Source organism: Musca domestica, unplaced genomic scaffold (genome assembly GCF_030504385.1).
Source record: "Musca domestica strain aabys unplaced genomic scaffold, Musca_domestica.polishedcontigs.V.1.1 24, whole genome shotgun sequence".
Lineage (NCBI taxonomy): Eukaryota > Metazoa > Arthropoda > Insecta > Diptera > Muscidae > Musca > Musca domestica.
Window position 1 is genome coordinate 1,215,499 of NW_026712272.1, and position 13,396 is coordinate 1,228,894.

Consider the following 13,396-nt stretch of genomic DNA (forward strand, 5'->3'; position numbering starts at 1 on the left):
GCCTTGAACGGTGCTGAAATAAAAACAGAATGGTCATAACTTAGATGTTCTCCATCCCCCTTCCCCTCTTTCTTCTCCTACTGCCTCATGGCCATAGATACATATCGTAAATATTGTTTTTTTTTTTTCCAAGTTATACCACAAATTCCCTGGGTCTTTGTGGTGTTGTTGGCGTTCGTTCGCTGGTCTCCAATGTATTTATGGACTCTATTGCTGTTATTCTGCAACTACAAGTCATGCTGGTCCTGGTTGGTCTTTTGTTAAAAAGTGTTGGAGTTCAAAGTGTTTCGAGTTGGCGTGTGTGAGGGTGTGTGTTGGAGGATATCCTTTTTCATTTACATTGTTTGTTGAGGACCCTGCTTTTTTCCATGTCCTTCCGTTCGTTCCGTTAAACATTTATAGTTTCGCACTTTTTATGGTATTTTAGTAGATGAGTCGATGTGTGTGTGTGGGTGAGGTTGTGTGTGAGTATGAGGTTATAAAAACTCCAAGATAGATACGCTAAAGCGTAACATTTTCAAATTATATACATAAGCATGGGAAATCAGAACTAATCTGCTGGGGAAGTTTCATGGCTATGCAGAATATTAAAATAGCTTAGAATGAAAGAAAAATAGATTTCTAAAAATTGGATTTCGGTGGAACAGCAGGATACCATGACTGATGTTAAAGTCAAAAATTTTGGAGTCATAGGATCAGAAGAAGGAACAGACGAGTTAAAAATTTTGGAGTTATCGGGATAAAATAAGAGGCACCCTGTTGTGGTTCTAATGTGACCCCTAAGGCCTTGTGGTAGTTGGTGGTCGGAATTACAGCACCATCGACCTGTACATTCAAAGATAGCCTCATCTCCGCAGAGCATGTGGTGGAAAGTGTGGCCGTCGATGTAGTGGCGGATATGTTCAAATTCCTAGCAGAGCAAAAGTCGGTCAGATCAACTAGGTAAGCGTTTAACCTATTCAATTGTCATCAATTATGGATCCGAACACCACGAGCGTACAATCATCTGCGTATGTTATTATTTCCATGCCGCCTGGAGGACGTGGAATATCAGAGATGTAGAGGTTATACAGTTCCGGAGATATCATCCCACCTTGGAGAACTTCTTGTTTCACTCTATGGATGTTCGACTTCTTGTTCCTGAATTCCACATACGACTGGCGTCCAAACATGTAGTAACTTCCCAACGTTTCAAACTTGGTCGGAGGGCGTTGAGCTCAATTTACCTAAGCAGTATGGCATGATTGACTGCGTCAAAAGCTTTTGATAGAGCAAGTGCCACTTTAACTGTTCTGTCACACGGCCAGTTCTGGCTGAGTTCTCGGCTGACATATACGGAAATGGTATGTAAAGCTTTTGTTGACCTATGACCAATTTCCGGAATCCGTGTTGATGATCAGCTACTGGGAAACACCCTCTTATGCTGGGAAGGAGTAATGCCCTAAGCCTCTCTCTGCTATTGGCGACAAAAGTGATATCGGCCTGTATGAATTACTTTTGCTGACATCCTTGTTTGGCTTCAGTAGCGGGACCGCCCTGCCCAATTTCCAAGGGTGGCTAACGACAGGTTGAGGAGTTCGATGAGATACACGACTTCTGGTTCATCTAGCTGCTTCAACATCACCATTGAGATTACGTCAGTACCAACCGCTTTTGATGACTTTGTGCTTCTGATGACTTGTGCAACATCTTCCAAGTTTGATATCTCCTCGGCTGGTGGTGGTGGTATCTCCTAACCTCCCCGGCTGGGAGAGCTCGTACACGGCGTAGAATCCTTCTCTCAGGACTATCACTCTTGGAATGCTCTATTAATTGCCGGTTGAAATAACACGGGTACCTCTTTGAATTTATCACTTCTATGCCTTTAAATGAGACAGATGTCCGATCATCCTTTTTTTCCCGGCTTCGAATGCAACTTTACCGTTGCCCACAATTTACTCGAGCCGATACTGATTTTGCAATGCTTCAGATGTTCTAGCCACTTTTTGCGCTTATGCTCACCGATCAACCTGTTTACCACCACAGTAAGTTCTTTCGCTCATCTCGCTCATTTACTAATTACGCTGACTCTGGTGGGAAATTTGGTCTTATTTCAGCAGGTATATAGCGAGCGGTTACAGCTTTCATGATGTCCCGGAAACACCTATTTTCTACCTGAACATCAGACGGGTTAAGCAGTTCTCTGAAACGGCGATTGGTATATTTTGTGAATTCTTGCCAATTGCCTTTCCATTTTCCCATGGAAAGTTCGGCGTTCGGAGTCCGTGAAGTCGGGTGGTCTGCTAATTGCGACAATATTTGGTCTAAGTCTAAAGAAATAACAGACTGCCATGTTACGTCGTTCTTCAGACCTGAGGGGGGACGATGGACATATCCGGTGAGCTGTTTCAGTCTTCCCTTATTATGGTGGGTGCATCCTCATTCAATGTGCAAAAAGTGGAGCTATCAATTTGCTCAGCCAGCGCCATCTCTCTCTGGTTGTTACCTGTGACTGGGTGCCATAATTCATGATGGGCTTTGAAATCCCCTGGCCCCAGACGGTTATTGCCTACCAGAAGTGAAGTGATATTGGGCATATAACGCGGAATACATATATTTAACGGCGCGATGCACACGTTAAGCAATTCTACCTCCATACATTCTATGCACGGGTCACTACGATCAAGCTCAGACGAGATAGACGATATCAGACGGTATATAAAATCGGCCGACATTCGCTATGTACCAGGATACAGTATGTCTGCAAAAGCTGAAGGTCAAATGCCGCCAGTTTCACAGCAGTGGCGCCCAACATGGTAACATGCCTTTTAAAAAGCAACAATGGTTTCCTGAACTTCTAGAGCATAGGTCGAGAAATTTTACAGTTATCTCACCACTAAACCGTGACTCAAATTTACAAAATAAGACCTCTAATTCTTTCAGTTCGTTAAATACCGTGATACTGCACTGTTGATACCTTTTCGGACCATTAGGACCCTTTTGCACGAATTTTGATACATAGTACAGCCTGTTTTAGCCAGGATACAGTATGTTTGCAAAATTGTTTCAAATTTGGTATTCGAAGTTCGTAACGGAAATTATCTGTGCAGGTCCAAGTCTTGGTATTGCTCCCATATATCGGCACCTCCCGATATTCGGTATTTTAATGATTTTAGCCACATTATTCACCGGAATTATTTCAAATTTCGTATTTGAAGTTCGTAATGGATACTACAGTCTGTGACAGAAAATTGTCTGTGCAGTTCTACGTCTTGGTATAGCCCCTATATATCGGCACCTCCCGATATTCGGTATTTTGATGATTTTAGCGCCGTTATTCAATGGAATTGTTTCAAACTTGGTATTTGAAGTTCGTAACGGATACTACAGCCTAGGACAGAAAATTGTCTGTGTAGTTCTACGTCTTGGTATAGCCCCCATATAACGGTACCTCCCGATATTCGGTATTTTGATGACTTTAGCGATATTATTGCCCGGAATTGTTTCAAATTACGTATTTAGAGTTCGTAATGAGAACTACAGTCTGTGACAGAAAATTGTCTATGCAGGTCCAGGTCTTCGTATAGGCCCCATATATCAGTACCTCCCTATATTCGGTATTTTGACGAGTTTAGGTACAATATCCACCGAAATTGTTTGAGTTGTCGTATTTGAAGTTCCTGATGGATGCTACAGCCTGTGACAGAAAATTGTCCATGCTGGTCCAGATTTTCGCACAGCTCCGATTCACCCTTTATTTCAAGTTTCGCATTTGAATATGGTAATGTCTTATGACAAACAATGCCCCGTATAAACCCCACAGTAAAGGCTATATTCGGTATTTTTAAAATTTTAACAGCATTTTTTTAAGATTTTATTTTTTGAAAATTTCCAAATTCGTTCGAAGTTCGGCCCGTCTGAACTTACAACTTTTTTAATTGTTTTTTTTTTTCTCAATTTAATATCATTTTTGTTTGAATTTTGAAAAATTCGGGATTTTTTTTGTTCATTTAGTACCTTTTCGTACATTTAGTACCATTTTTTCTTCTTCTCAATTTAGTACAATTTAGTTTGAATTATGAAAAATTCTGGCGTATACACACCTTTTTGTACATTTAGTACCTTTTCGTACATTTAGTACCTTTTCGTACACTTAGTACAATTTTTCTCTTCTTCTCAATTTAGTACAATTTTAGTTTGAATTTTTAAAAAATTCGGGCGTATATCAAACACTTTGAAATCTTTAAGAGCTCATGTTTTATTCATCCGTTTTATGCAATTTTTCGGAATTTGGTGTCTTTTTGTACTTTAGTACCCTTCAGTAAAAATTTCCAAAAATTTAACAAATTTCAAGATGCTAAATGCAATTTTTTGGAATATTTTCTTCAAAAAAATGTCCCTTTTCATAATTTCCGTTAAACTTAAAATTCGGTAATTTTCCTATTTTTCCTTTAATTCATTGTTTTCTAATCCACCCCTTCTCTCCGCTTCATTCGTTTCAGTAAAAACGCCGTTAAACTTAAAATTCTGTATTTTTCAGACTTCCCTTTAATTCCATTTTTTTCTAATCCACCTCTTCTCTCCGCTTTATTCGTTTCAGTGAAAAAGCCGATTTAAAATCACGTTCGGATAGCACTAGTGGTGGACCACCTGGCGATTCGATTTATACAACCCCGGCTGGTTTCCATCATCAGCAGCAGCAGCAGCAACAGCAACAACAGCATCAGCAACAACTACAACAATCCGCGGCAGCAAATGCCAATCAGTTACAACATCAACAACAATTGGCTGCCGCCGCTGCTGCAGCTATGGTTGGCAATAATCATCATCCGGGACATCACCATGGATTGGGCCAAGGATCACCCGAGGCAATGAAGGTACGAATGGCTGCAATGATATTACAGCCACCCACTAGGGTCTAGCAGGCAATTAATAATAATACAACAAAAACCAATAATACAACAACAATTACTACTACTACGAATACAACAACAACAACAACTACGACTACTACCAATAATAATAATGAACATGAAAATCATAATAATCATGATGATGACAATGAAGTTGGGAAGGACAAAAAAGCGAATGGAGAAAATGCGGACGAAAGGAGATTAGGTGAAGAGGGGGGTCAAAAGTGTCAAACAATTGAGGAGTTGGGAATTGAGCAGGAGACCATAAATCAGGGCAATAACAACAATAACAACAATGTTATGACTGGGGCAAAACAAACAAATAATGTGACAACAACGACAACCAATGACTTGACAGATTTAAAGGATATTAGCAAAGTGGACGTCGGAGACGATATCGACGACGACGATGGTGACAACAGTTTGACGGATATTAATACCCAACAATTTGTTATATATACCTCGACAACAACAACAACAGCAACAACCACCAATAACAATCATATTTCCTCGCTAACCAATACACAAACAACAAATACACCACATATACCGAACACCAGTATCAGCACCAATACCAATACCACATTGGCTTTTGCAACAACAACAATGTCCTGTGGCATTGTCGCCCAGGACCCGGGTAAGTTCAGGGAAAAGATTGATGGCATAAAAATGCCGGCAATAAATCAAAAACAAATTGTTGAGGAACCACAGTTGGTGGACCCGCAACAACAACATCAGCAACAACAACAACTTATAAATAACAGCATTAAAAGTGATTCAAATAATTTAGTTAGTCCTCTGGAGGACAATAGTTGTAAGGATAAACAGAATTTATTGCATTTGAGTTGTAGTGCAGGCTTCAGCGAAAATCTGGGCACGCTAGATGCGGCCACTGTTAGGTTAACAGAATACAAGACTTTAACAGATCTACCGCTGTTAGATGCCGAATTGAAAATGTTATTACAAAAACTGCCCATAAATAATCCGTTTTATCGTTTTCACAAACAATCCTTGTCGTTTCGGGATCACACCAGTTCCCGTGGGGCTGGTCAGGATAACGGCGATTCATACAAAACGTCCTTTATGTGTTTAGCTAATCTAAGAAAATTCAAGTCTGATACGGATCTATGTAAGACAAATGTTAATGTTAAATTTATTAATAATAATATTGTAGTTGTAGCCAATAATTCCACAACAACAACAACCACAACAACAAAAACTAATTTTAAGAAAATGAAAATTAACAAAAACTCAAATCAAAATTTAGCTGCTAAGAAAGAGAATCAGAACACAAATCTCTTAATATTTGAAAATGTTAATAACAGCAGCGTTAATGGCAGCTGTAAACCCAACGATTTTAACAACAGTACCGTCATCACCAATCCCTTTTCCATATTCCACGATGATGAGACCCAGCTCACCTTGACGGTGGACAAGCGTTTGCGCTGTGCCTCCTCGGCCAGTAGGCGGGTGGCGAAAAAACCAATGGTGCCTTTGTTACCAACTGCAGCCGCAGTCGCAGCCAGACCCTATGTCAGCCAGTCGCAATTGGCCAGCTATCATCATTTGTATGGTGTGCCCATCAAACATTTTGAGAGACAAGATTTCCCACCCAGCCTGGGCGAGAACACCAAAAAATGGAAGCAACGCCACAAAATGGCCACCTCCTCATCCAGTTCGAGTGTTTTCAAGCAAATCTCCTTGAAAAAATCCGGAAGACACACCTCCAATTCCAGCAGTAATCTACATCAACCGAATGGTCCACATTTGAAAAAACTGAAAATATCCTATCCCGATAGAACCAGTCATGCCCACATGGCCACCTCCATGACCTCCTCATCATCTTCCACCAATACCATTGCAGCGGCCGGATTGCCCATACCGCCCAAATCCAATTATTTCCACAAATTGCAAGCCAAAACCCGGCAGGGCCTGCAGAAGCTAAAAGACAAATGTCGCCAGTTTCACAGCAATGGCGCCCAAGCTGGGAAAATGCCAATGGAAAACAACAATGGCTCGCTGAACTTCAAGACCATGGCCAAGGTGGAGAGTTTTCGTTTTATAAGCGATAAGGACAACATCAGGAACTATGAGACCAAATGTCTGCAGCAACAACAACAACAATCCAGGTCCCTGAACCCCACCCTTTACAAGTCCTACAAATCGGAATTGGATCTCTCGAAAAATCTCAATTACCTGGAAAATTATTTGCAGCAAAATTTTGACAATAACAAAAGCACATCACCTTCGGGAATAAGAGAGGGAGGGGTAGGAGGAGGTGGTGCCTCGGTGGGCCGCCTGCAGGGCCAAAAACTCAGGAGAGCCTTCCACCAAGTATCCACATCTTCCAATGATTCGGGGCCCCAAAAATCCCGGCAACACAAGAGATCTCTCTCCACAGAGAGTCCCAAGAAACTGAATCGCCATAACTATGAAAATCTACAACAACAACCACAACAAAATGGCGTAGCACTACAACAAACCGATTCGCTGAGCAGCTCCGATTATGCCTCGGTGTTTAGTGGCAACTATGGCCATGGCGGAGGAGATGGGGAGCAAAGGAATCACAAAAAGACTGATCATCAGGAGGCCAAGGACTCAACGATGACGCCACAATCACAACCACAACAACAACAACCCCCGACACCACAGCAACAACAACACCAGCTTCGCTATGAACATCCCAAAATGTGTGAATATTTATTTGAAAATAAATCCCCCAAATCACCCAGACGCTATAACAGGACCTCGGAAAACTCCGAGATCCTCGACTTAATACAGCCACCTCAACGCGGGGATGAGGAACTCGATGAGGATGAATTATCTTACAATGAGGAGTTACTAAGGATATCCCACAACAAGGAACAGCTATTGGCCTACGACTCGGAATACCCCTCCCATGGCTACGAGGAGTCGCTGACACCCAATAATGTCAGAATCCTTATCAACAATTCCGAGGGTTTCGATGAGGCCGAGGATTGGTATTTAAGTCGTTCGGAAACCGACAACATATCCGAGGTGGCATTTTATCAATCACTCAACGATCAGCTGCAACAGGAATTAGAGGAGCCACACTATCCCAACGATCCTTTTGATTATAACAAAGCTCCGCTGGATACCAATCATCTGGATTATCACAAGGACCTCTATCCCTTTGCCAGTCCCTCCTCCTCGGAGTTATTGGAGGAGGATCAATGCCAATTGATTAGCAAACCGGCCAGTCAACGTCTCACGCACTTTAACTACTCCAATGCCAATAAGTCCTACCACAAACATCTGAGGCAACGTATCAGTCCCCATCAGTATGGGGACTATGAAGAAAACGATGTGGATACACCCAAAGCCTATTACAATTCTCAGGATACCACCGGCCCTCCTCATGTGGGCCAAAATTCCTATAACATGGCTCACATTTATAAATCCTATAAAACTTCCCTATCCAATTCCTCTTCCTCCACCTCCTCCATACATCAGCAGCAGCAGCAACAACAATCCCTATATGGTCACAAATATCCTGGAAACTATCATCACAAAACCCCCTCACCCTCAACGGCCTATAACACCCCGGGCAACTACAATCTTGGACAGCCTGCCTCCTCACACATTCGAAGGCCCTCCAATGCCTCGAATACCTCATCTTCGGATAATTTTGATAATTTCATACAAATACGTTCCAATGGCGGCAGCAACAATAAACCCCCTCCCTCCTCCTCATCCTCCTCTGCCAATTTAATACAAAAACGTGCCTCCTCTTCTTCCAACAACTCCTACTACAATCCAAGATCACCCAATGCCATGGCCACCGCCAATCCTCCACCACCACCTTTGAACATTTTAAATTATTACGGGGCGGGTGGGGCACCTCCCCAACTTGCCACACCCGACAGCAGTGGCAGCATGCCCTGCTACAGTGTACCCCACAAAATGAACTCTTCATCATCATCCTCGAATCACTCATCATCGAAACTCTCCAATTCCTCCACGAATTCCAACAGTTCTGCTGCCGGCATGGGCTCACATTTAATGACGGCTTCCCTGCTAATGGCAGCGGGAACGCCAACGGCTGTCAACAATTCTGGCTCGTCCTCCTCGTCATCGGCGGCGCCAGCTAATCCAACAATACCGCAAATGAATTTATCTAAATTATATAATAACCCCATTACCGTAGGCGCCGGAGTATCAGCAGCATCTGCTGCCAGCCTGGCCCTAAGCAACAATCTCAATGCAACATCCACTGGAATATTGGGAGCACCAACACATTTATCATCAACATCATCTGCCGCCGCATCCGCCGCATCGTCGTCATCATCGTATCCCTATGAGAAACGTGATAAATTTATATTAGAATATGAATGTTAGCAATTTATATTTGATGTTACATTTCAAAAATGTTTCACCTTGAGGAGAACAACAACAACATCATTATGTTGCTCTATCATCTCCTCCTCATCCTTGGTGGAGATAGAGTCACTGACATGGACTTCCTTGGCTTCTGCTCATTATTATGCCTTGCATGTTATTGTTTTATTTTCATTTCATTTTTTACCTCTGTTTTTTTCGCTCGAAATTTCTGTTAAAAATTGGAAATCATAAAGTCGAACAAACACGCACACATTTTTATAGGAGAGAATTTCATGGGAATACCTTACAAAATTTCCTATAAGTGTTATTTTAATCGAAATGGGAATTTGCCATGGATTTCCGAGTGATTCCATAAATTTCGAAACTAAAAATTTAAATTTAGATATCTGAGAAAGCAAATCATTAAAATGATGAAATTTCGGAAAGGTTATTAAGTTTAGCAACCGAACTCCTCCTTATCAAAAAATTGTCTAGGAAACCCACTTTTTGGTAATCGAAATTTTGGTGGCTTGATATTATTTTGTTTTTCATAGTTTTTCCGATAGCGAGTCTTGAAGTCACAACCTTCGATTTTATTGTGGGACGGACATGCTCTGTTACACATTATTTCGTAATGAGAAAAGTAAATACTTTTGCTTTGACATTTTTTCGAGAAACTCAAAGTTTCATTTCCAAAAACGTTGGGCGCCACGATGCTATAACTAACCCGAGAAACAGTCGAAAGTGAAAAATGTTGAATTTAAACAGAAACCCGGAATATCGATAATTTTCAAAGACTGAGATTACTTCTTGGCCCACAAAATTTTACGTCCTAGTACAATTGCCAAAATGTCAGAAGGATATTAGTAAGCCTTAATTAGGAGCTCCTGAGGGTTCCCAAGATGCAAATGAAATATTTTAATGGATATTATGATGAGAAGCAGTGCAGAAACTTCGGGCAAGAACTTGTCTTGAACTCACAACCTTCGATTTCATAGTGGAACGGACATGCTCCGTTACCCATTATTTCGTAATAAGAAAAGTAAGCACTTGTGCTTAGACATATTTTGAGAAACTCTAATTTTAATTTCCAAAAATGTTGGGCGCCACGACGCTATAATTAACCTGAAAAACAGTCGAAAGTAAAAAAATATTGAATTAAAAGAGAATCTCTGAATTTCGATAATTTTCAAAGCCTGAAATCACTTCTTGGACCATAAAATTATACGTCTTAGTACAATTGCTAAAATGCCAAAAGGACCTTAGTAAGCCTTAAAAAGTAGGAGCTCTTGAGGGTTCCCAAGATGAATATGAAATATTTAATGGATATTATGATGAGAAACAGTACAGAAATGTCGGGTTAGACATGCAATTTATAGACTTCTAGCTGCATGAAATTTATAGACTTCTAGCTGTACCCGGCGAGCTTCCGTGCCTCCAGGGAAATTGGACATACATAACGTGTACTCCTAGGATTCTTAAAACAAAATATATATATTTAAGGGATCCCAAAATTGGTCCTAATATTCCCCAAAAAAATTAAACTTTAAAGGCCTTTAACTCAAATTCTCTAAGGATACTTTGAAAAATTAAAACGTAGACTATAAACAGGCTCCGAAATTCCTTGAAAATTACTTAAATACTTTAAAAAAAAAGTCTGCGTTCAAAGACCTACGAAATGCCTCCTTGAATTCTTCAAAAAAATCCACTTTTAATGTAGGCAATTAAAGTGGATTTTTTGAACGCAGATTTTTTAAAGTAAAAGTCTCCTGGAATTTTCACTAAATTTCGCTATTAAATATCCCAAGGAGCCTTTTAGAATACTTTAAACAAAATCCATGTTTAAATACCTACGAAATGTCTCCTAGAATTCTTCAAATAAAAAATACGTTTAATGGCCTTCATAAAGTCTCCAAAGAGACTCCTAGAATTTTCAATAAAATTTAACTTAAAAAAAACGTCCTCAAGAGACTCTTAGAATTTTTTAAAAATATCCACATTTAAAAACTTTTTTACAACCCTTAAAAAAAGTTTTAGGGCCTTCATAAAATCTCCAAAAAGTATCCCAGAATTTTAAATCAAATTCAAATTTATAAGCCTCCAAGAGCCTCTAAAAAAGCCTTTAAACGTGGCTTTCAAAAGTCTCTTCGAATTCTTTAAAGAATTCACGTTTAATAATCTTTATAAAGTCTCCAAAAAGTCTTCAAGAATTTTCAAACCTCCTAGAACTTTCAATAAAATTCAACTTAAAAAACTTGGGGGCTTTTTAGAATCCTTTGAAAAAAATCCACATTCATGGGCCTTCAAAAAATTCTCTTTAAAAAGTCTCTTTTATAGGTCTCCAAAAGATCTCTAGGAATTATCATGACAGAACTCTTTTAAATATTCCATGTTTCAAAGTCTCCTAAAAGCTTGAGAGAATTCTTAAAAAAGTTCATTTTTAAGACCTCAAAAACTTAGTTCTTTAAAAGTTCACGTTTGAAACCCTTCAAAAAGTCCCAGAGTCTTTCAAATATTCCCATTTAAAAGCCACCAAAAATCTCCTAAATTTCGTTGAAAAATTCCATATTTAAAGGTCTCCAAAAAAGCACGTCTAAAGGCTTCTTAGCACCTATAAAAATTCTCCACAACAGCCTTCTAAAATGTTCACCAGAATTCTTCAAGAATTCATTTTTTGAGGACTTCAAACATCTTCTTTAAACTTCTTTAAAAAATACTTTCAAAAAGTCTCCTAGAATTAAAAATATTCACATTTAAGTGTCTCCAAAAAGGCTTCCATAAAATTCATATTTAAACTTCTTAAAAAAGGCTTCCAAAAAGTCTCCTAGAGTTCGTTAAAAGATCCACGTTTGAAGGCCTCATAAAATTATTCCACAATTCTATAAAAAAGGCTTCCAAAAAATCTCCTAAAATTCTTTAAAAAATCTACATTTAAGGGCCTAAAAAACTTCTTCTGGGATGATAAATGGTTTCAAAATAGTCTACTAGAATTTTTTATCGAAAGGGCTCTAAAAACTGTGCAGAATTGATTCAAAAATCAGTGTTTACCGGCCTTTCATTTATTCTGGAATTCATTAAAAAAGATTTCCAAAATTCTTCCTGAATTCTTTAAACAATCACTCTTGAAAAAGTCCTTCTAAAAATCATTCATTAAAAAAAAGATTTCCAAAATTCTTCCTGAATTCTTTAAAAAATGTCGGCTTAGAAAAGTCCTCATAAAAATCTATCCTACAATTCTTTAAAACGTCCACAGAAATCTCACAATTCTTAAGAACCCATATATAAAGGCTTCCAAAATAATTCTTAGAATTCTAAAAAACCTTCCCAAAAGCCCTAAAAATCTGCTAAAATTATTAAAAAAAAAAACTTTTTTAAAAGTCACATTTAATAGCTTCAAAAATGCTCCAAAAAAGTCTAATAGATTTCTTTTAAAATCAACGTTTAAATTACCGCAAAAACCTTTTTTAAACTTCTTAAAAAAGGCTTCCAAGAACTTTCCTACGATTAAAAAACCTCTCCATTTAAATACCTTCAAAATTTCTTCTGAAATTTTTTTTAACAAACGCTCCTTGAATTCTCTATAATATTCACTTTTAGAGACCTCTAAAACCTCTCCTAGGATTCGTTAGAAATGACTTTCCAACAGACTCTCAGAATTCTTTATCTAAAGGGTTCTAAAAACTCAAACCCAAATGTTACCTACAATTATTTCAAAAGTCTACGTTTATAGACCTCCAAAATTCTTCTAAAACTCTTCAAACATTTCTCTTTTAAAAAAGTTCTTCTAAAAGTCTCTTAGAAATATTAAAAAAAGCCTTTAAAAAATCTCCTAAATTTTTTTTAAAAAATTCGGTTTCAAAGCCCCTCTAAAGTCTCCTTAAATCATTAAAAACCCTTATTTAAAGGCCTCCAAGAAGTCTGAATTATAAAAAAAAATATTAAAGACCTCTCGAAACCTCTACTTTTACAGCCTCTAAAAAGTATCCTAAAATTCTTTAAAAAATCCACATTCGTGGAACACCAAAACGTCTTCAAAGAATCTTTCTTAGAAGCCTATAAAAAGGTTTCCTGAAATTCTATAAAACATTCAACCTGAATAGAGCTGACAAAAAATATAAAAATTAAGTTTCCTTCTTAAAAAAAAAAAAAAAAAAACAAAATGT

The 13,396-nt window shown here is 38.7% G+C and overlaps 1 protein-coding gene across 1 annotated transcript in view; it reads left to right on the forward strand.

The window, feature by feature from the left end:
* Nucleotides 1-13,396, forward strand: part of LOC101897963 (uncharacterized) — a 546,201-nt gene that overhangs the window by 402,147 nt on the left and 130,658 nt on the right. Inside the window, exon 14 of the mRNA XM_059123253.1 lies at nucleotides 4,580-4,856. Coding sequence (XP_058979236.1) covers nucleotides 4,580-4,856 — 277 coding nt within the window. The remainder of the gene's footprint in view (nucleotides 1-4,579; nucleotides 4,857-13,396) is intronic.